At 31.3% G+C, this 24,835-nt stretch overlaps 1 protein-coding gene across 10 annotated transcripts in view; it reads right to left on the reverse strand.

The window, feature by feature from the left end:
- The window catches only part of LOC127737778 (phosphatidylinositol 3,4,5-trisphosphate 5-phosphatase 2-like), an 84,110-nt gene that overhangs the window by 36,416 nt on the left and 22,859 nt on the right, over positions 1-24,835 (reverse strand). For 9 of the 10 annotated variants that reach the window (XM_052248692.1, XM_052248690.1, XM_052248691.1 and 6 more), the window contains 8 exons: positions 14,091-14,270; positions 9,422-9,485; positions 8,488-8,629; positions 7,926-8,067; positions 6,664-6,798; positions 6,063-6,168; positions 5,563-5,640; positions 35-175 (listed from right to left, as the gene is read on the reverse strand). In XM_052248692.1, the coding sequence (XP_052104652.1) occupies positions 35-175; positions 5,563-5,640; positions 6,063-6,168; positions 6,664-6,798; positions 7,926-8,067; positions 8,488-8,629; positions 9,422-9,485; positions 14,091-14,224 (942 nt within the window). In that variant the 5' untranslated portion in view covers positions 14,225-14,270. Of the gene's footprint in view, positions 1-34; positions 176-5,562; positions 5,641-6,062; positions 6,169-6,663; positions 6,799-7,925; positions 8,068-8,487; positions 8,630-9,421; positions 9,486-14,090; positions 14,271-21,663; positions 22,159-24,835 lie in introns of those variants that run through there. The other variant, XM_052248689.1, reaches the window with a different exon arrangement.

Genomic DNA, 24,835 nt, shown 5'->3' on the forward strand with positions numbered 1-24,835 from the left:
TTGGGTAGTCTAAAAAGAGACAGAATCTACTTACATCAAAACTTGTCTGTGGAACTATCTTTGTGTTATTTATGGAGAGGAATGGTGTAGTAGGTATAGAAACCTGTGCCTCGTTGACACCTATATAAGGGTAGTCATACTGAACAGGCTGTTGGTATTGTAATGCTTCTTGTACCTACAACAAACAAACTTTCTGTCATTATCATGAGTAATAGTTTAATAACAATTTAGAACTGAGAATGATTACGGGCAATGTATCAAACAACCCGACCAAAGAGCAGAAAACAGCCCAAGGCCACCAATGGGTCTTCAACACAGCAAGAAAATCTCACACCCGGAGGCGGGCTTCAGATAGCCCATAAACTATAATGTAATAATAATGCCATCATTAAAGGCTTTTGATAAAAAAGATTATTTTGTATTGGAGGCAGTCAAATGTGAGGTACCAAAGGAAAGCAATTCACCCCAAAATATGGGTGGTCCACGTATCACAGAAATTGTGTAAGTAAGGCAGTTTAAATATAACAGAGTAATTGCCTAAGGAATTTAAAAAAAAGTAAATGGCATTTGTCATAGCAGAAAAAATGTTCAATAAAGGCAGCTTGAAAAATACTCAAGTGTCCCCTTCTCTCTATTATGTCAAATTTTAAACTGAAATAAATATTAATTATAAAAAAACATGAGGCTCTCAAGAGCCTGAATCGCTCACCTGTAATTTTATGCTTAAATCTTTCATCAATGATTATTTTTGCTTTTCAATATATATTAATGAGTGGCTTAAAAATGCCATTTAAATGTTCTTTGTATCTGTCATATTTTTTTTCAAAAGCAAAAAAATGCATTTTACCCCTATGTTCCATTTTAGCCATAGTGGCTATGTTTCTTGACGTATGTTGTAATTTCTGCTTTTTGCTATGTTTTTGTATAGTTTTAAAGCCAGCAAATACGAATAAACTCACAAAACTTGTGACTAAACTAAGGGATAATAAATACGGCCGTCAAATCTGTTGTCTGTTCTCTCTCATCATTGGTAGCGTGAATAAATAATCAATAGTAAAAATGATACGTTTATTAAACTTCAGGAACAGTCGATATATTTCCATACATGTACAATATTCTAACAGCAATATAATATTAACATACGGGGCGGAGCTACTAAAATAACATTCTTTCTCTTGTATTTTTGTACGGACCAAACGGGATTATCTTAATAAATTCTACAATGACAACGTAAATAAATGCAAGGCATACAGCTATCTGCGCTGCTTCTTAGCTCTAAACTACGACCCTTACTTGTAATATAAACTGCGAGGCATACAGCTAAATGTGCTGCTTCTCACCTCTAGGAACCCCCTGGCTGAGCCTTGCTGCAAGCCAAATGTAAACACAGCAAAGACTGATGAACGTGACGTTGCACAGGTATTTATTTGAAATTCCCGGAAGTAAATATTCTAAGCAGGAAGAAAAACATAACGTCAAACGCTGACATAAAATATACAAGTCCTCGACTCAAAATGCTTATAATAATACACTTTTGTTACTAAAACAATCAAGACATATTATTTCTTCCAGTTGAGAGCTCACAAATGAACACTTTTGGGTTCACGATTACAATATTTACCCAACGGTAACGTTCTGAATAATACATGACAAATTTGCGCCATATATGACGTTATCGATACATCTAATAACATAAAGTAAAACGTACGTTAATTACTCATTCAATATACTAGAAATACTAGAAATAAATTCTGACAACTCATATAAACTCTCTTAATACAATAATAACAATATTTCTTTACTTGGAAATAACCAATACACACATTTACAACAACGTACAAGGAAATAAAATACAAAATTTATACTAGATATTCTGAAACTCATTCAGCCCAAGTTTGGCTGAAATTGATTCAGTAGTTTCAAAGGAGAAGATTTTTTAAAGTAAGCAAACTACATGAACAAATTGTGAAAAATTGTCTTTAAAGGACAATAACTCCTTAAGGGGTCAATTGACAATTTTGGTCATATAAAAACTTATTTGTAGATCTTACTTTGCTGAACATTTTTGCTGTTTACAGTTTATCTTTATCTATAATAATATTCAACATAATAACCGAAAACTGCAAGATTTCCTTCAAATCAACAATTCAGGGGCAATAACCTAAAAATCAGATACCCGATTTCCCTGATAATTTCAGGGCAGGTAGACCTTGACCTAATGAATACTTTAACATCTTGTCTGATTTGCTCTAAATGCTTTAGTTTTTGAGATGTAAATAAAAAACTGCATTTTACCCTATGTTCTATTTTTAGCCATGGCGGCCATGCTTTCTGAGGAAACAAAAAATAAAACACAAACTTTATTCTAGATAACCTAATAATGACCCTGACCTACTAACCACACCACCGCATACGTCGCCCTTGAATCATCAATCCAAAGAGGCTATAGAAGCTGCCATACTGTCAGAACGACCAAACACTCTGTACCAGCAACACCATCGAGGTCAGAGCAAGATGAAAGCAAAAAGACAGGCAGATCCAAATCTGTAACTTACATACATTAGTCCGCAATATCCAAAGTTTGGTTTAATTTGGTTCAGTAGTTTCAGAGGAGAAGATTTTTTAAAGTTAGAAAACATGATAAACAAATTGTGTAAAATTGTCCTTAAAGGACAATAACTCCTTAAGGGGTCAATTGAAAATTTTGGTCATCAAACTTATTTGTAGATCTTACTTTGCTGAACATTTTTGCTGTTTACAGTTGATCTTTCTCTTTAATAATATTCAAGATAATAACGGAAAACAGCAAAATTTCCTTAAAATTACCAATTTAGTGGCAGCAACCCAACAATGAGTTGTTAAGATTCATCTGAAAATTTCAGGGCTGATAGAACTTGACCTAATGAACATTTTTACCCTACGTCAGATTTGTTCTAAATGCTTTAGTTTTTGAGATATAAGCCAAAACTGCATTTTACCCCTATGTTCTATTTTTAGCCATTGCAGCCATGTTTTTTGACGAAACAGAAAATAAAACACAAACTTTATTCTAGATACCCTAAGGATCATTCAGCTTAAGTTTGGTTGGAATTGGTTCAGTTGTTTCAGAGGAGAAGATGTTTGAAATAGTTTACACGGGACAGACGATGATGGATGATGACAGACGACGACAGACGCCAAGTGATGGCAAAAGCTCACATTTCCTTTGGAAAGATGAGCTAAAAAGGTTTCTTGCTCTCAACAATTCACATGAGGGAGGCTTTTTTCAAAACTTTTGCCTTTCAGTGTACCGAAACCTTAAGAATTAGAATACAAAGACATATTTTCTACACTTAAATCAAATACACAATATTTTGTACATTTACTAACATATGTATAGAATCTGCACTATATGGTATTCAATTTTCTAAAATAAAAAAAAAAAAGATGTGTACTAAATTATTCAAGATATCAAAACAGATGTTCATAAAAATCTGTCACAGAATCTACATAACCTCTAGAAGACTACTCTAGGAAAGGAGTAAGTTCGGTAAGGGTCATATTTGGCCCCAATTATTAACTTCAAAGTTTCAAGATAAAAAATGTTTTAAGTTGACGAAAAGACCTGTGAGAAAATTAATTAGAACTTTTTTTGTTAAGGTTTTAATTTTAAGCGTTGATTCGTTTTTACATCCCAAAAAGGTCAAAAATAGGATTTTTGGGAATTTGAAAAAATCCTCCTGATTTCAACCAAATTCAGGCCTAGGAAACATAGAGCGCAGGCATCAACAAACTAAATATTCAAGTTAGATATGTCAAATGTCATAACAAACATTATGTTAAAAAAATTGTCAAGGTATGCGCTCTATGTTTCCTGTCCAAAAAATTATGCAAGTATGTAATTTTTTAACAAACAGACATATTACCTATTTAGTCATTGTATTAGGTATGATTCGTTGTGATATTGGTAAATAAATCCTAATTTGAAATTTAAACCGGAAATAGGGTCTACTTTAGGGCCTTATCGGACCTACTCCTTTATACCATGACAGAAAAACAGAAAAATAATCTGAATATTGTAATGAATAATGGTCAAATTAAATTAAAATCCTGTACAAAATACAAGACAACTTATAAATAAGTATGCATTTTATAAATCATAAATTCTTGTGTAGAATCCCAATAAGGAACAATAAATCATGAACAGTAATAACTCTGGCAAAGGAGTAGGCCTGGTAAGACCCCTTTTTGGCCCCAAAATATAGCATTTTTACAAATTTGTTGAAATGTACACTTTTAGATATTTATACTGCAATCAGCTATTTTACTATACAGATAAAGCTATACGTATAAACGTTAGCTTTATACGTCAATGACCTCAACTAACCTATTAGCCACGCCTACTTACCGGAACTACTGTATTTCATCAACAACGTCACGTCACAACCATGACAACGTGTAGTAACAACATTGTCAAACTTTTGTAAATTTAAACTTGTTATGTCTTGAAATTCGTAATTTACATACCATATTTATTAAATACTATTAAATTAGTTTATTTTCTCTTTCTAATTCCTAAAAATGTCAATGTCTTATCGCCTGGACTTTATGAATTACTACGCTTATAGGGAAATACCCAACAATGGTACCCCAAGAGGGAAATTCCAAACACTTTTTTTTAACAATAAATTTGTTACGTATTTTATTTTATTTTTTACGTTTTTTATCGATTGCAGTATAAAGACAATATACGTATAGTGTCTTGAAATATGAAATTTATTTGTATTCGGCACGAAACAGGGGGAAATGCTCGGTAAACCTCGCATTTCCCCCCGTTTCTTAGCCTCATACAAATAAATTTCATATTTCAAGACACTATACGTATATTGTCTAATTATTGAACAGTAGAATGCTTTTGTTCCATAAATATTGGCTGTTTTTGACAATACAATGCACATGCATCAGGTACTAGCATCATAAATTCATGCAAAATTACTGAAAGCTTCAGAATTTTAGCATTTGTGCTAATTTTAAGACGTTTTTTGTCTAAAATGGAAGTGGCCGCATTTGTGTTCAGTCTTAAAATTCAAATATATGTTGTAGTTGATGATTATACATAACATATATAAAGGTTGAGACTGAACACGAATGTGGCCACTTACATTTTAGACAAAAACCGTCTGAAAAGGGATGTTTTATGGCATATTTGATAGATTTTTCATAGTTAAGCTTGAATTTGAGCGTCTTTAATTACCAAATCAGTTCAAATCCTTTACATAAACTAATTGAATCAACTGAAATAGACACTAAAGTGTTTAAAAAATGTCAAAAATCTTTCATCAGATGTACTTCGAATTTTAGGCCAAAACTAGCCCTTACTGGACCTTCTCCTTTATTAACTGGCATGGAAATTTTATTGTATCATTGTTCATGTTTTTGTAACAGATGGCAAGACAAAAATATATTTTCATAAATCATGTAGAGTAGAGAGAAACATCATAAAAACAGATGGTAGAGAAGTTAATAAAATAACGGTACAGACCCTAAAAGGACAGTCCACTAATCTTCATTTACAATAATTACCTTATTCTCTATAGTTAAGATATCATCTCTACATTGACTCATCTTGTCTATCATGGACGGAATGTCTGAAGTGGTGACCTGCAAGAAAAATCATAATTTTTACCTGTAATAGTATTTGTGGAATGTTGTCCCAAACTTTAAACTTTGTTAGTATCGGCTGTAAACTTTCAATAGAACACAGGATTTAGACATGGCTAGTTCAGATTGACTAAAATAAAGTACAACAAAAAAAAGTGTTCCGATTTCATCTATTGCAATATATATGTTTTGCCATCTTTCAGAATGAGAAAAAGGATGTGGGGAAAACATAAATGAGACACCAATCCAACAATATAAGTTTTTGATTTGTGTATGCAGGGGGGGAATAAAGATTTTCACTTTACTGTCACAAAATTTACACCATACCATAACTTCTTAAGTGCTATAAAATCAATAATAAGAATACAAAAAATAGGCAATTATATTATTGATTTTCTTCAATTGGTTTTAGATATAATTACCTCTACTGAGTTTTGTCTTAAAGCTAGACTCCCTCTTCTCTTGATAGAAGCTAAGTCAAATAAATTGTTGAAAAGCATCAGCTTCTTTCTGTACAAGTCAAGTTCTCTGTCAAAAAAGATTAAGAAAGATTCAAATGTCATTTTATAATATTTTCACATGAAAAATATACAAATGAGAGCTTACATTTAATTTTTCAGTGAAAAGCTCAATAAAGCTAATGTTGTGTCATTGTTTATGTGTAATATGCCACCTCTAAATAAAGCTTATTTATTATTATCATTAGTGGTATACCTCAGTATTTAAATACACCATATACTGAAATGTAGCAAGTCTACAATTTGGAATTTGTCTACCGTTTTTTAGTATAATAAAATAAATATATTGAGTGTCAACAGAAATGCAACACTTACATGTATTTTCATTAAATAAATATTCAAACCAACAGATCTTCTTTGGAAGTTGACCAATAATTGTATTATTTTGCATAATATGCATACAGAATTTTCAATTTTAGGATCCTAACATTGTGACAAATTAAACATTTCTTATAAGTTTCTAAGTTTCTAAGATACTAAATAAATTCTGAATATAAAGATGAACCTGTTTAGATTAAGTGCAGCTAACTCCATCATACTCTGGAATTCTGGGAGTGAAGACGTTTCTGATGTACTGATATCCTTCTTAAAGCCATTTTCTATATACTTCTTCATTGAATTTTTAAGGTTATCATCACAGCTGTAAAATATACATATATAATCTAATCTTCATTCTACTTTATCCATGAACAACTTTATTTATCCACTGGGAAACAGTATGTTTTACATGTTAACATTTAAGCCTTATTATCTAAATGCAATAACAGATTTTACTATGTTTTTTTCACTGTGTTTATCCAAGAGGTTTTTGTCTTTCGGAATTGCAATTGGTCCAATCACTCTTTCAATTTGCAGTTTGAATTCGTTGCTTCAATCTGATCAAATGGTAATGAATTTTAGCTTGAGAATAATCATTAGTAAGACACTGGACGTTAAGCAACCAACAATCAATCATTAGTAAGAGAAAGTGTACTGAAATAAAAATATCATCGTGAGATAAATGGTAAGCTTAAGCATTGTTTTTTCAGGCACTCTAGAACATTAGTTTAAAGAGCAATAAATAGTTGCTTTGTTTTCAAACAAAAAAGATATTATAAATTTTTTAATCGAAATATTTGTTCTACAGCAATAACAAAATAACTGGCATTGAAGGTAAATTTTGTTGCAGCAAAATCAACTATACATCTTTTTAAAATCTGTAACAATAGTTAAGAAACAACTGAAAGATTGTTTAGAACAAACGAGATCAAACGAAGACGTACTGTAAAGTGTAAGTGTTACTTGTAGTTGATGAGAAAAATGTCACTAAAATTTCATTATATTTGCGCTACTGTTGAAGATATTATTTCTGGGAAACAGGATTTTGAACATCAATTGAAACTGAACTGAAAATGTGTCATGCTGTCAGGCATAACCAGATGAAACTTTTGTGACTTAATTAAAAGGCTGCTATGCTTGTAGTTGTGGAGATAAATGCAACAGAAATGTGTTGCAGACAGACAGATGTACAAACAGATGGACAGGCAGAGGTGAAATAGTATATCCCTCCATTGGAGTGGGGGCATAATTATTTCTAAAATGTCATTATGATAGTTTTATATCCAGATGAAACATTTCTTAAACTAGTGTGCTTGACTTGTCAAATTTTTCAAAACTTCTAGACAAGAGGTCATTCATTAAAATTAGAAGATAAGAACAATTTTGTTAAACTGCACTAGTTTTATACTATATTTCACCAGTTACTCTGGTTGAAGGAAATAAAATTACCTGCTGAGATCTAACTTGGAATAGTTTTGTAGAAGTTCAGTATATACCCTCTCTTGGAAGTTATCCAAAGACTCACTACAACTCACTGAAGTGGAGCTTGGACTCATTGGAATCAATCTGGATTCTTCTTGGTCCTCTTCATCTGAAAAATAATCTTCTAATGTAATACTTCCTATCTTGCTGTAATATTATTATCATTATCGTAAATATCTATTTAGAGCTAATATGGCAAGAAATGTCTACCCTTTGTAAGATGACTTATCTTATATGGGCAATATTCATGTTTTCAATTCTAAACCTATTAATCCTGTATTCCAAACAAGGTAATGAAAAGCTTTTACTTAGTACATTGGTTTTCATCTCATTAAGTTAAGGGAGTCTACTTTAAACAGATAGGATAGATTCTGAAGAGATCCACTAAACTCAAAGTGACAAATTGACCAGAAACATTTGATGGACTAAAAAAAACCTAACATTGCTGCTGAAAGAGAATGTCTAAAAATATCAGCATAAGTCAACTACTAAGAAGAGAACATATATTAAATTGTCATCAGATATATACCAGAATCTTGTTCTTCCTCTCTTTCAGGAGATACTGGAAACTTCATGGCAAATATTAAACCATTTTTCATCTTCTTTGTCATATAATCACCAATTAAAGCATTCAGATCATTGTATGAAGACTCTTGTTTAGCACCTTCTGTCTACAAAATCAAATAATAAAACTTGTCATTTCAGACTTAATTTTTAAATTTAAAAAGGGGGAACTTTTAGCCCTTTGCTTTTGAACTAATATGATTTAAAAGACACATTTTGACTACCATTTTATATCAGATCATTTAGCAATATAACACTTAAAGATACAGTTTCTCTCATTCAAATAAAGCATTTTCACACTTTCACAGTTTTGGCTTACATGGTCCTCTCATGATTTTATGTGTATCCATTTTTTCCTCAAGTGTTATACGCTATGTGTATCCATTTACCTCAAGTGTCATGTTTTATGTGTATCCATTTACCTCAAGTGTCATGTTTTATGTGTATCCATTTACCTCAAGTGTCACTTTGTATGTGTATCCATTTACCGCAAGAGTCATATTTATGTGCATCTGTTTACCATAAGTGTCATGTTATTGGTGTGTATCCATTTACCTCAAGTGTTATGTGTATCCATTTACCTCAAGTGACATATTTATTTGTATCCATTGACCTCAATTGTCATGTTTTATGTGCAATCATGTTACTATTTCTGTTTTATTTAGTGTGGACTTAGTACATAAACAGTAAATCATAACAACTGGCTATCTAGTATGGTACAGACATTGTTGTCAGTCAACACAAAGAAAACAATATCCAATCGCTTCTCAAAGATCATTTCATTTTTATTATTCTGAATTTTTTCTGAGAACATATGCAAGATTCCTCCATATCTCAATTTATTCTAAATATTAATTAATATTTGATTAGTTAAGAATTATTTGAACTGTATGCAATACCTGTACTGACAGCTTTCCATCTCTCCCAGGTAGAATTCTGTACTGGTGGACTCTGTTCTGGTGCCTGGTAAACAAATCAATTAAAACATTAAACAGGTGATGTTTTAAGTACGAAAAATGTATCCATAAAGCATAGCAGAAAATAAGAAATCAGGACCTGCTATATCAATAATATTATTTATTTAAAGGTGTTTCTTAAAAAAAACTGTAGGCATGCTAGAGATGATTGTTTTACCTATATTCCAAACAGCATGATTATTGTTGCATGGTTTTGGTTTGACACAAACACCCAAAAACATTTCTTGCATATAAAATAACAAGCAGAAAAGGCAAAAGCTGTTGAGGGGGCCTCTGTGGCCAAGTGGTCTAAGCAGTTACTACTGTAATCACTAGCCAGTCAACACTGAGGTTGTGAGTTCGAACCCGCTCGTGCGGGTGCACTCGACTCCAATCTTAATTGACTAGGATTGTCAGTTTTCCTATCGAAGGTCGTGGTTTTCTCCGGGCACTCTGGCTTCCTCCACCAATAAAAACTGGCCGCCACGAAATAGCCCAAAAGCGGTGCTTAAAATCGGCGTTAAAACACCAAAAATCAAATCAAGTCAAAAGCTGTTGAAAATGTTGTCTTATCATTAAAGGGCTAGCTTGTGGTTTGATGAATATCTTTGTTTTTTGCTACAAATGAACAAATTACACAAATCAGGTTTAGACTCTAGTTAAAAGTAATAGGGAGTTAAGTGCCAATCTGCCTAAAAATCAGCCAGTGGTGAAAACATGACAAACAAAAACCCACTCAAGTTGACATTAATTTATGTTCAAACTGTATGATGGTACACAAATATAATATTTGTTTCCTTTTCCTGTTCTGGTAATTTAGATATAATTTGGTTGAAATGCACTAGAAATTAACAATTAAGGGGAGCTAACTCTGTAATTTGCTATCATTCTAACCAAGTTATCTAGAGATTTCTCGAATTACCAGACACGCAGAAACAAAAGACTTCCCATTTCTAACTCAGAATGAGGGCAACTTCAATAAAATGCTTCGCTGAGCGCAGCCAGATACAACCGCAGAGGTTTAACCCTGAACAGTTGAGGCGTTTGGACACAATATTCAATTCTAAATTGCCTGATTCTTACAAAGACTGGCACTTAATAAGTTCTATCAATTGGACTCTTTTTTTTTACTTTTCTTCCTGAATGACCTCCAATAGTGCCATCCTTCTCTATTTTCAACTTAAAAAATGTCATCATATCTGATGAATCAGACCTTTTAAAAATTGCAATTCTCAAGATTTTGTCTACAGTAATCCACATTACATCTTTTCAAAGTAAACTACTTAGATGAGTGAAGAACCATGATAAATGATGTTCCACTGACAGTGTCCTAGGCAGGTGTTGATAAAATGAAAGTTAGAACAGCTGATAATGCTTGCAAAATGAAACTAGACTTTAATGCCAGACATAAGTTGAAAGATATGTTTAAACTAATACTTTGGCTAGAAAACAATTCAAACACCTGTATTACATATGTATTATCAAATATCAGGTGCAAATTTATGGGATCATTACATAAAGTGGTAATAAATTTAAAAGTTTTAAACAGCAGGAGTTACCTATTTTTTAATATGTTTGGGATGCTGGTTAAGCACATGTTCAATAGTACCTTGTACTGAAGTTACCTTTTCTAAATATTACACAGATAAATGAATGACTGAATATAAACTCTTTCATAAAAACTTTATAAAGAATCATCTAATTTAGTTATGATATTACTAATATCATAGATGGGTTTATACATCTATGCTAATATAATAAATAAACATATCTATAATTCATTTATTCTGTATAATATCTATAATTCATTTATTCTGTATTATAATCTCACTTTCAATAAAAAAATGCTGATAAAGCAAATTTTTGGCATGACTACCTGCATCTTATAAATAAAAAGATCAATCATTATAAACAATATATATTTATATATACAAAGTTGATATTCTAGACTTGGTTAATGATGGTTACCCATTTCTGATGTAGAGCAACAGGGAAAATTGCTGACTTTGACAAAATCCATGTTACAATTCAATCAATATAGTATTTACACTACAAAATTCTAGTAGTCAGTAAATTTAACTCTACTGAAAGTTAAGAGCTGTGTACTACTAAGGCTAATGTCAAATTATTTCTGTACCATCTTTTCTTTATATTCTAATCAGATTGAGGACATTGTGTTAAAAGGTGGGATATGAGGTATTGCTTGCTGCTTCTGTAAATTCGCATATTTTAGTGACACTTTTATTTTAGCTAAGGATTGGTATTTGTTAAAATAAAAATTCTTATTTTAAATTTTGATAGCATTATATAAAACATTTCCAAAACTGCTATAATCAATCTCTCGTTTTCATCCTTTGTTGAACAATCACAATAATAAATGCAAGCAAAAATTTCTGAATTTACAGTATTTAAAAAAATCAATGCATTATTTTACATTTCACAACAGTTAGACTCCTCTAATTTGATATTTATATTAGTTTTACAGATTTGCAGTTATATGCACCTGATAAATATGCACCAGTGCAAAATAAATCAAGTGGTTCATTAAAGATCTAAAAGTTTTATATCTTGTACGTTTTGATCTTGCTGTGTTCAATCATCATCACTATGATAACTATTATTTCATCACAAACTTTATATGTCAGAAAAGTTCAAAATATAACTGATTTCTAATTTAACATTTGATTCAAACTTTAGATGTTTATACAATTATATATTTTTTCTTGTAGATTGTGGTACTAGATTACTAAGACAAGGATTTTGTCATAAAATCTATTTTGATGTATCTTCCTGAAATCTAAGGCGGACCTTAACCTACATTTTCAAAATTAGGAGTGATCAGGATTCCTGAAGTCTATGCACTCTATTCAAGATATGGATACTCTGAAATCTGCTGTAAATTATTAATTTATAAAAACACCCAAGTCTAATGTTTCCTGGAATCTTCATGCAATGACCTTCTTCTAGTATATGACATAACTTCATTATGTTTCAATATTGCTGATGTGCATGTGGTCTAGTGGAAAGATAAATGAACTATAGGTGATCATTAACTGATCCGTGTGAAATCATAACTTTTGCCAAAAGCACTTTACCAAATGATAAAAAGCTACATTAACTATTTGATTTCAATCTCTATCAACTCTCTCCTATACATGTATATGATAATAGTCTCTACAACCAATGACCCTACCATCCTCAATTAAGGTCATTTGATATAATCTTGCTTCCTCTCCCTATCTATCCTCATTCCTATCTCAAACCAAAAGTGCTTTCAGTAATATTCCAGACATTCTGTTTGATAATTGTACAAAAATGTATTTTGGTTTTACTTCAGTGGACATTAGGTCAAATACCTTTAGATGAATGTCAGTTGCCTGTGTTTCAATGCCTGATTTTTCTGTATTTACATAGATATACTCAGATTGATTATAGAAATATTTGAAACTTTTTCACCTGTTTTATTTTATTTAGTGTTTGTTTTTTTCTGTTTGTTTGCTTTTTTTACATATCCACTTTAAATCCTAACCTAAATAAGTACAGTTTTTACAGGGGTTTGAGTTGCTCAACCTTTTGTTTTCCCTGTGAAGCCTTATGGACTTCTTTTCTCTATCATTCTTTTTGACCATTGTGTTGTCTGACTTTCTTTAGGTTGGGATTAATTACTGCACCTTCTTTTTTCAATACATATAATATATATCTCTACTTAAAAATTATATATGTTAAGTCTTATAATTTCAGCTAAACCATATTAATAAAGGTTCGTCTGAGATCTTGCTGTAAAATCCAATTGTAGTCCGTTGTCTTTCACAGACTCAATGTCTTACTTTTCCTCAAAATGTCAAAATATGTCTACGCGTAGTAAAATAGGAGGTGGTGTGATTTTTAAAAGCAGTTTCTTTTCTGATTGATTGGGTTATCCTGCACATCACTCAATAGTATTATGCTGTTGAAAAGTGTAAAAAATTGTTGGTGAATTTTGGTTCTATATCATGGAAATGTGATGGACAATATTTGTCTCATTATGGTCTTTTATTATGTTGAACAACTTTCAGCTGATAAACTGGAGTCTTAGTGATGCTGTTTAAAAATTCATTATGTTCAAAATGTATGATATTACATGATTTCTTTATCAAAGCAGAGAAATTTATCTTTAAATATTTTAGCAACAAAAAGTCAATAGTATTCAGGAAAAGAAGTTTATTATTCAAGATACGCATAAAACAGGGAGACATCAATATTTTATGTCATTGGTATGTCATTGTATGCTTCCATTTTCTTAGCATTGAAACAAGTCTTAGAATTGCAAATCCAAGGTTTTAAAGATGTCAGAAGAAAATGTAAATTGTTTTGGGCTTGTGCAATGCATGTAACTCTAATTTATAACCTTTATAGTATCCAAAATTCACATTAATCTACATGGTGTCACACGAATAACATCAATTTTTATAATTGCCAACATCTATCAATGATTATAATGCTGCAGAACCCATTATTGACCACAAGTAATATAATATTTATAAAACCAAATCTCCAATTAATGTCTGACGATACCAATATACAGTAATAACCCCCTGCATAAAGGAAGTGAGAATAACTCAAAATATCTTACAGCAAACAGAGCACATATGCTCCTGACAAAGTCTCACTGTCTCTCACAAGAAAACTCCCATCATCCTTTGCCTGCTGAAGGAGCTCTTCAGCACGAAGTCTGGAGATTCCCCTGTGGAAGTATGCTGCAGACATCCTTGTGTGGATCTGCCTTAAGCTTGGACGAGTGCCTTTAGTCCACCTAGATATCACAAAAAAATAAAGATCAAAGTTGTAATAACTTAAAAAAATATCCACATCATATATAAATTATATTCTTTAAAGGGGGGCATAGTCCTCCTCCATACATATTTAAAAACCTAATTATAATACATCTGTTTTTTTCAGACCAATTTTCTAACCTTTTAAGCAAATACATATTCTAGCCAAAAAAATTGTCCACTGCTGGAACATCCTGGGTCTAAAATCTAAATACATCAATATTGAGTCTATATTCAAAATATATCATTAGACTGAAACTTCACGTATTATCCATCCAAAAGTACATTATTTCTTGCATAATATAAGTAAAATAGTATACAAATAACATTGCACAGTACCTAAGGATCACAGAATATTTCTTTTATTGCACTATTTTACTAGCACATTTGTTAACTTCCTCTATTATTTTTCATCTCTTTTTTAAACAAATGAGAATTTCTTTCACATGCAATTATTACTTATCTCGAATAAATCTTAATTCCTCACTGACAGTAGAAAATTTATTACCAGAAATGTCTGTTTAAATAAACATGGCATTTCTATGTAACACAGTATATTTAGTTTAATGATTACCCTATAGCAGATTAAGAGCTCAAAAATAAATAAGCCACATGTACCTGTTCCTAGCCAGGAACATTAATTCCATTGGTTGTCATTGTCCTTTGGTTTTTCTGGAACCAGTACTAACTAACAGATGTGTAGGTACGATCATGCCCCAAAAGGTGGATACCATATAAACTGTTGTTTTTGCCTTTTCTATGACCTATTTAGTGACCCTCAGGTCAATGGGATGTTGGACGGTACAATATTAGTGTCCTGCCCGGAGAGTGGTCCTTGAGCCCTTAAACTGTTAGGTGAATTAACCCAAGGTATACTAAGTAAATAAAGCTTAGTAAATTGTTACAGCAAAAGTGAATTAAAGCAATTGCTACTTGTTAAAAAAATCCTGCTTTATTCCCTTAGAGCTACCATTGAAAGAAAATATTATTTTGTACAATACCTAAGTAGTCATTGAAAGGCCATTTTGGTCCAAAGGCAAAAATTCCAATTTTTAACAATTTTTTACTGAACTTGGCCGAAATGACTCTTATCTTCTGAAAACACTTAAAGTACATGTAGTTGTATGTCTTCATGTTGGAACCTTTCTGGACTTCTCATTTCCTTGCCTTGAGACTGTGTCAGTACAAAGAGTTCAAACCATCCCATCAAAAAATGCCCCATTTTTGTTAGTAAAATTTCATTCCTTTGATCATTTAATTTTGCTGAATGTCACAAATAAATAGCTTAGACTTGTTGCAGGAGTTTATTTTCTGTGATAAAATAATGAACTTACTTCCTTTGAAACTATGGCACACTGTTTGAGGCCAAAATCCAAAAAAACTGCACCTAAGCCTTTGGGCTGTTGACAATTCTTGTAAAGCATGTAGTCATACAAGACGTCTTTCACTGACTAGGTCTAAAAAATGTACACCCCCTGATTTAGATATAGTTAATTTTTTTTTTTCTTTTAACTTAATGAGATATTCACGTCTTTCTCAAAGGTTACAAATAAATGGTGACAAAGTACTTGTATGAAGTGTTACTCTTATGTTAATGAGAAATTTGTCACATTTGTGTGAGGACTTCATTTTTAATGTTTATTTATTTATATAAAATCAAAAACAACACATTATTTCTATGATTCATCAGTTTATAAATTATAAGAGGTTCTTATTAAAGTTTCCTAAAACTTTGAATGATATCCTATTGTTTTTCCATGTGTCTCATTAACTCTAAATACTGGGTTTACCTAAATACTGGGTTTACCTAAATGTGGGGCATACCTTAATGTGGGGTATACCTAAATGTGGGGAATACCTAAATGTGAGGTATATCTAAATGTGGAGTATATCTAAATGCAGGGTATACCTAAATGCAGGGTATATCTTATTGCGGGGTATACCTAAATGTGGGGTATATGTCAATCTGCCAGATAACTAAATCATTACTAAATAAAATTATTTCTTCTGCATCTAGCATGATACATCTATAATAATTTAAACAATAATAGATTTAAAATTGTTTGTGTAACATCCAGTGGCAAGTATTTCATGAATATTCAAGACGAAAAAGAGATGTAGAGGTAAGATTCAACTTCAAAGTGAAACGACTGACAGATTGGTCAATTACCAGTAGTATTCCTGAAATTTAGTCAAAATTATCACTCAAAAATACATCTGTACATCATTCCTGGATGCTTCATACTTTCTGAAAACTGGCTATGGACTTCGCTTACATGGACATTTGCACAGATTTGACATTAAGGTTTCACTATTACACCTTCAACTTCAAAATGAAATGACTTACAGATTGGTCAATTAGTATTCCTGAAATCTACTTGTTTAACATTTTATGAACCAATGAAGTGTATAATATAGGTCAAAATTATCACTCAAAAATACATCTGTACATTATTCCTGGATGCTTAATACTTTCTGAAAACTGGCTATGGACGTATAGCTTACATGGACATGTGCACAGAGTGGACATTAAGGTTTCACTATTTACACCTTCAAGTTTGTTGCTGCTCATTTTCAATTTCTTTGTAAAAGCTATTTTATTGGTTTTTATTGTTTTAATTAGAAACTTTCAGGAGATTAACCTTACATTGATAAAACATTACCGGTATTCTTTAATCAGCAATTAAGTATATTAATTAGTGGTCCTGCAGAGACAAAAAAACCAATTGATCTGTTAAATATTTCAGTGATTTCAACTCTGAAAGTTGAAAATTTACATGAAGGTGTTGGGACATCTTTTGGAGAGTTTACTTTTATTACAATTCTTAAGATTCAATGTACTGTTGTTAATTGATTTACTGCTTATGTAGTTGCCTTTTAAGTTCATTCTTAGAACTGAATATATATTAAGAAATTAGCATATATATATATAGTGTACATTTACATACAGAAATATTCTCCACAGTTCTAAATAATATAGCACACATTAATGTATAAAATATATATTGATTTCATTGAGAAGTTGTTCACACCACTATTGATTAGTTAAATTTGGCAGGAGATGTCATAAAACATTTATGAAAATTAACAAGAATACAGATATTCGCAATATTTTAGCTCAAACATGATAGCAATAACTTGTGTTTTATCCTGAGACAATATTTAACCATGCATTAAGCATATAACAAAACCAACTCAGCTCCTCTTTACTTGCAGTAAAAGTTATAAAAAAACTCATAATCTGATCATAAAAAGATACTATAAATAATAGACTGACTGTCAGTGACCTTGCTTTTAATCAAATGTCACAGCTGAAGTATTAACCTTGGTCAATTATTTCATATAAATGTACAAATAACCTTTCAATATTCAAGCAAATGTCAAACCTACAGATGTCATCTGTTGTTACATTGTTGTAACTTACTTATTTTACTTGTCATCATACACATCAAATTTTATAGCATTTGGAAACTCTTTGTGACTGACAGGCCTCAAGAAATAGACAGATTGACTGGTCAGATTAAGTATTAATTTCTTGTATTGCTTTAGACTAAAGTAATATTTTACTTATGAAAATTTTATATGTTTAACCTGATACTTGTTTAGAGACTGGTATTAAAGAAGTCCCCTATATAAAATAAGTAGATGTGGTATGATTGCCAATGAGACAGCTATCCACCAGAGACCAAATGACGTTGATTTTAGCAACTAAAGGTCACTGTACGGCCTTCAACAATAAGTAAAACTCATACAGCATAGTGACCTGTAAAAGTACCCCACATGACAAAATGTAAAACAAGAAATGCAATGGCCCGATCAGATTTCTAAATACTAGTATATAAATAAATAACATGCTGGGCACGGCTTGATACGCACGCAGAGGTCAAACACTGAACAATTGGGGCAAGTATGGACACTACTTTCAAGCTTGATGCAGCTCTGAATTTGGATTGTTATTTTAAAATATTTGACACAAAATGAATGTGGTCAAAGAAATGAAAAATTTGAAACTCATGGACTTTTACCTATTATGGTCAAATATTCAAATTCTAAATACACGGTTTGATTCAGCATATCCAAGTACACCCAAGAATTGAATTTATCTATTAATGGAAAATATAAGCTAATTTTTTTTGAAGGGATTTCACTTCATAAATTTACAACAACAAAAATGGCTCCTAATTCCTAAACGCTTTGGGCCATAACCCCCAAAATCAATCCCAACCTTCCTTTTGAGGTATGGAACCTTGTGGTACAATTTCATAGAAATTCATACACTTATACACAAGTTATTGTCCTAAAATAAGAAACATGCAATTAAACTTATAAATCATATCTACAATATATCCAAGTGATCTTCCTAGAGTTACTTTCTACTTAAAATACAAAATGGATTGTTTGATGGCTTTCCAAAAAGATTCTTCTAGTCTTCAAAGTACAAAATGGATATCATAAAGTTCCAAAGTATCATTCCACTTGAGGTACACATTATTTAGAAATAAAGTCTTTCAAAAGTAACTTGCATATTGCTTGATAGTATTAAAGTTTGACCTTGTTTTGTATCCTTTTTTCTGTTGTACAAATTAAGAACAGTTATAAAGAGGCACTTCTCCTTGAATCACTTGGTTTTACTAAACAATTGGCATTAAAACCTGGCAACTGTGCATATTAACCATTCAAAATTGCATAATTTTTGAAAATCTGCCATAATCACCATTATGTAAAGATCATAAGTAAATTGGTCCATGTATATTTCTATAATTTGATAGTAAGTTGTTAAAAGTGATTTGAACAAACATTTTGAACATTGAGGTAAAATAAGGGATCATTTGTTATTCACTTCATTCCCCCGCCCCCCCTTTGTATAACAGCCATGCAATAATTCCAAGGGAAAGGTTGTGGTTTTGTACACCTATTTTTTTTTCTGATGTTTTTGATTGAATAAAAATCAGGTATTTATAAACTACTTGATCACTATTTCATAAGGTTTGTATCTGTGTGTATCCAGCCCTGTAAAGTCATCACCATATATGAATCCCATGTTTTTCTTCCTGTCAGAAGGATTTAGATGTTGTACAGATATCTTTCCATTTTTACTGTTATTGTCATAAGAGTTCCTGCCACACTACTGATATGTTGCTACATGACTCTGTTTAGAACCTGATATGAATAAAACAAGATGTGGGGGATTTGTCAACGAGACAGCAATCAGAATCCGTTTACAATATCAAAGACATTGGTTTCCTGTAGTTACCAATTAACATTAGACCAAGATGATAAAGTACTGATACAAAGTTAATGCTTCTTTGTGTCTCTCCTCCCTACACTTCAGAAACCACTACCTCCAAAAAAGCCCCCATTTCATACTCTTGTTGAAACATCTTTAATAACAACCTTATTTTTCCTCTTTACTACTTCTAACAAATTATGCCATAATCCTATGTCAGACCAGATTTCATAAAAATCAGATATTTAACGCCCCATTTACCGCTCATCAGATCTGGAAATGAAAGATTTCTGCCACACTAGCTAAAAAATAATCAAAACATTTATAAACCAGAGATACTTCAAACAGTATTTACTGCCATCTTTATAATGAGATTTCTTTCATTTTCAAGTGGAATAATTACATCTATTAAACACTCATAATTCAATTAGAGAATACAGCTCTGTCAAATATTTTTAAAACTATTTTGAACTTCATATTTGATAAGTACATCTACTAAATTTCTACATTATGTTAAATTAAAGAATATATAGTTTTATTATAGTTTTTCAATCATAAAAACAATATTCATTTTCAAGATTTAAATAAAATTTCAAATTTAGTCAATCATTAGTCAATTTGTTAAGTCTTGGGCTTATACAGCAAGCAATTCTCCAAACTTATTTTTGCTAGTCCAAAAAATTCACACAATGGAAGTGTTCTTGAGAGAACTTATACACAGTCACAAACATTTCTAAATTTCATATCAGTTTATATTATACATAAACTAGAGGCTCTCAAGAGCCTGTGTCGCTCACCTGTATTTACTGATGCTTTGGAAATCATGTAAAATAAGGTTAAAATCATAATTAATAGTATTAGATATTAGATATTATAATGATATCTAAGATAATAACAAAAAACTGCAAAATTTTTGTAAAATTACTAACTCAGGGGCAGCAACCCAACTACGGGTTGTCTGATTCATCTGAAAATTTCAGGGCAGATAAATCTAAATCTGATGAACATTTTTGCCACCTGTCAGATTTGCTCTAAATGCTTTAGTTTCAGAGATATAAACCAAAAACTGCATTTTACCCCTATGTTCTATTTTTAACCAAGTCGGCCATGATGGTTGGAAGGCGGGGTCATTGGACAAATTTTTCAAACTAGATACCCTAATAATGATTATGGCCAAGTATGGTTAAATTTGTCTCAGTAGTTTCAGAGAAGAAGATTTTTGTAAAAGATTACAAAAATTTACGAAAAATTGTTAAAAATTGACTATTAAGGGCAATTACTCCTCAAGGGGTCGACTGACAATTTTGGTCATGACAACTTATTTGTAGATCTTACTTTGCTGAACATTATTGCTGTTTACAGTATATCTCTATCTATAATAATATTCAAGATAATAACCAAAAACTGCAAAATTTCCTTAAAATTACCAATTCAGGGGCAGCAACCCAACAACAGGTTGTCAGATTTGTCTGCAAATTTCAGGGCAGATAGATCTTGACCTGATAATCAGTTTTACTCAGATTTACTCTAAATGCTTTGGTTTCAGAGATATAAGCCAAAATCTACATTTTACCCCTATGTTCTATTTTTAGCTATGGCGGCCATCTTGGTTGGTTGGCAGGGTCATCGGACACATTTTTTAAACTAGATACCCTAATGATGATTGTGGCCAAGTTTGGTTAAATTTGGCCCAGTGGTTTCAGAGGAGAAGATTTTTGTAAAAAGCTAACGACGACGGACGACAACGACGCCGGACGCCGGACGCCAAGTGATGAGAAAAGCTCACTTGGCCCTTCAGGCCAGGTGAGCAAAAAATGATGATGTGAATTGGTTCCAGATGAGAGATCATTCATAAAAAATGATGATGTGATATGATTCCAGATGAGAGATCATTCATAAAAAATGATGATGTGATATGATTCCAGATGAGAGATCTATCAGACAAAACCATAGGAAAGGATGGAAACAACTGCAGGTCCCTATACTGCCTTCAAATCACTTCAAAGACATAAAGATAGCAAAAAGGTTTATAGCCACAAATGCACAGGACATTATCATCTATTTTGCACATGTATTATGTCAGGTGTATCATAACTCAACACATTAGCAGTCTCACTACTTTAATACATAATGACAATCTAGCTTACCTTTTATCCCAAGGCCATACACCCTCCACAAATCCACAAAATAGCATTGTCTTATCCATTTCTCAGCTGTCACAATGATTATATACTTTTAAGAAAATTACGTTAGAAATTTGAAGAGCTCTCCATCTTATGCATCATTACTATAAATCTTGTCTAAAGTTGTATATATCAAAACACTTAAAATTATTCAATTGTCTGGCTTTTCGATAAAAGACTGAACATCCAAAGTCAAAAGATAACGTCCCTTCAAATATCAATAAAACATCACATTCGGTATGATTTAAATGACATTTTCAAAAAATTTGTCAATTAATTCTGTATTAGTCCAACATTTTTAACTACATGCATGAATATAAAAGCACACATCTGCAGACTTCCACACCATCTGGAACACATGTATTATTTTTTCATTTTTTCACAGAAATGCACAGAATTACCATACATTTTGACACATCGTTTTAAAGATGACATCACTGAAAGTCTAGAATGACAGCTCTCATTACAGATCAGATAGAGTTAATTTACCAAACACACAAAGGAAATTCTTGTCTTTTCTGATTAGCTCAAGAACTTTTGTTATCCAGTCCTAGATATTCCATTCTTTGTTCATCACAATAAAGCTATTATTTTCCATTTTGTTATAGCGTTAAAAGTAAAATCTCTGAAATCATTGTCATTATTGCAATGAAGGTTCATGAATCCACAAAGATTATAAAACACAAAAATCACAATTATGTCTTTTTAATTTGATATAAAATCTTCCAAACTTAGTTTTTATTCCAACATATTAAAAAAAATAACAGAAAATACAAATCATGAAAATTCAGATGTGTAAAATTTTCAAATTCATGTATTTTATTATTTAAATCCACTATTAATCTTTTAAATTATTCTGTTATCTAATCAAAACGATAATCCTTTTAAAATGAAAGATAATCTACTAACAGTGAAAATGAACATGTCATCCATAATAGAAATCTCATTCGGTTAGAATGACCAAGTAATCTTCAAAATTATCCTTTTAAAATGAAAATAAACTTCAATTAAAATGACCCAAGATTCCACAATCACTTCAATGTTCAATCTACTACTGATAACAAATAATTCTAGCAATCAGGAAATATATTGACCATAGAATTGATCACTAATTTACCTACAGCCTGCATTACTCATAACCTACCATAAAAATCAGCTGATTGAGAGAAATATAGTATTTTACAGCTGTGAAATCTTACACCTGTGAAATCTACCTGTAATAATTCAATTAACCTGGTTCAGTAACAATAAATCTTGCGTAAACCACATGTCCATCTATGTATACAATCAATAAGATTCCGTAGATTATATTTTTTTAACATAAAAGATATGAGACGGTAGCCCAACAACACAAATAAACAAGAGACATCTAAAGGTCAACAGACTTCAACAACCTCTTAATTGCTTCAAGTCTAAAAAATTGTGAATAAATTAAACAGATACTTAATCAAAGATCAAATTGTGGAAATTACCAGAAAAAATTAAGTCTTGCATCAAAATTGTGTTAAAGGATATGATTTATTTTGACACAACAGATCTTATTATTCACTACAAACCATTCCATTTTCTATGAGATTTCAATTATTCACATTATATAAATTCTACATCTGAATCAAAACTTGCACAACAGATTGCAGCTTTTATAACATAACCAAACACCTGAATAATAAGTAAGAAAATCCAGTGTAGGACAACAGCAGGAAACTGTCATAATCCATGTTCACAATTTATATAAATTCCAACTTAAAGGTGAAATTGTACAGGTTTACCAAAACCAGCATTTCTCACTATATCTGTAATATAGACTGGCATTATAATTGATATATCAACTTACGCTTTGGTTATTTTTTCTGTGTACAGTAGGCCAAAACATTTTCAAAAGAAAAGGGACATTGATAGATGTTTGCACATATTCAGCCAATGATTTTGAAAATTTTAGGAAAGTTGTATATTCAGGCCATTAGCCAGGAATTTTAAAGGGGGTTACATCGACTTGGGACAAACAAAATCTCAACTTTAATAGTGACAGTTCAAACACAACATAGACTTTAGCGCTTTTTTGTTTTCAAAGAGGAGTTTGTACGAACCCCTCAAACCCCCTTGGCTACGGGCCTGATATTAACAAACCTCCCTAGTGTGTAGCCGTGTCATTGTTGACAACTGTCTTTGGTTGTCTTGTTCATATAGTGTCATTTAAGCAACAATGTGTCATTTATAAGGATCACCATGGATATCATGTGATACCTTGAAATGTTTATTATTGCTTGGCATGTATTGTTGGGTTTCTGTCTCACTGACAGTTTCAAATACTTAATATCTCCAACTTCATAATTATAATTGTTTTTCAATGCACATATTCAAGCTTCCTGAACAGAGAATCTGCCAAAACAGACAAACTGCCTTTCAAAATTAATATGGATACTACACTGAAATGTTTTATCACCTGCTGGAAGTAACATCAATTTAAAATAAGTTTTTTAGATAAAAAAAAATTAATTGGCAGCTTTACATGTCATTTGAGAAATATATGTTTTTATAGACATTAATCCAAAGAAATTTGGTATATGATTTACTGGTAAGTGATGCAACCATATCTATCACTCATTTTCATAGGTTAACTTAAGACTATATGTTGAAAGTTTTTTGTTCATAGTAAGATCTTAAATGTTCTTTGATCTTCTTGAATTTTAAACTAATCTGCTGATTTAACACTTTCACTTAGTATATTAAGATAGTGACATTAAAAATACCCTGTTGATTAAAATGTTCTTGAAAGTAAAAATAAATATATTTATATAAATCAGCTGTTTTTATTGTTTTTGAGGTAACAACTGATTTTTCCAGACAATGATTATGAGATTTAGAATGCCTTCTGTCTGACAGGTGTTATAAATATAAGTATTCTCTTTGGCTAATGAAATACTGTTATATGAATGATAATATGTCTATAAAATGTGAACATAATCTGCATTTCTCTTCAATTTGTCAGGGTTCTCATCAATAATTGTTCTATCAGTGAACTTCTAAGTATAAACATACAGGGACTTTCCAGTTTTATGTAGTAAAATAAATAAACAAATCTTCTTTTACATTCATTAATCCTAATATCAAACATTCACATCTGTGAAAGAAAATA

This window comes from Mytilus californianus, unplaced genomic scaffold (genome assembly GCF_021869535.1).
Source record: "Mytilus californianus isolate M0D057914Y unplaced genomic scaffold, xbMytCali1.0.p SCAF_4, whole genome shotgun sequence".
Classification (NCBI taxonomy): domain Eukaryota; kingdom Metazoa; phylum Mollusca; class Bivalvia; order Mytilida; family Mytilidae; genus Mytilus; species Mytilus californianus.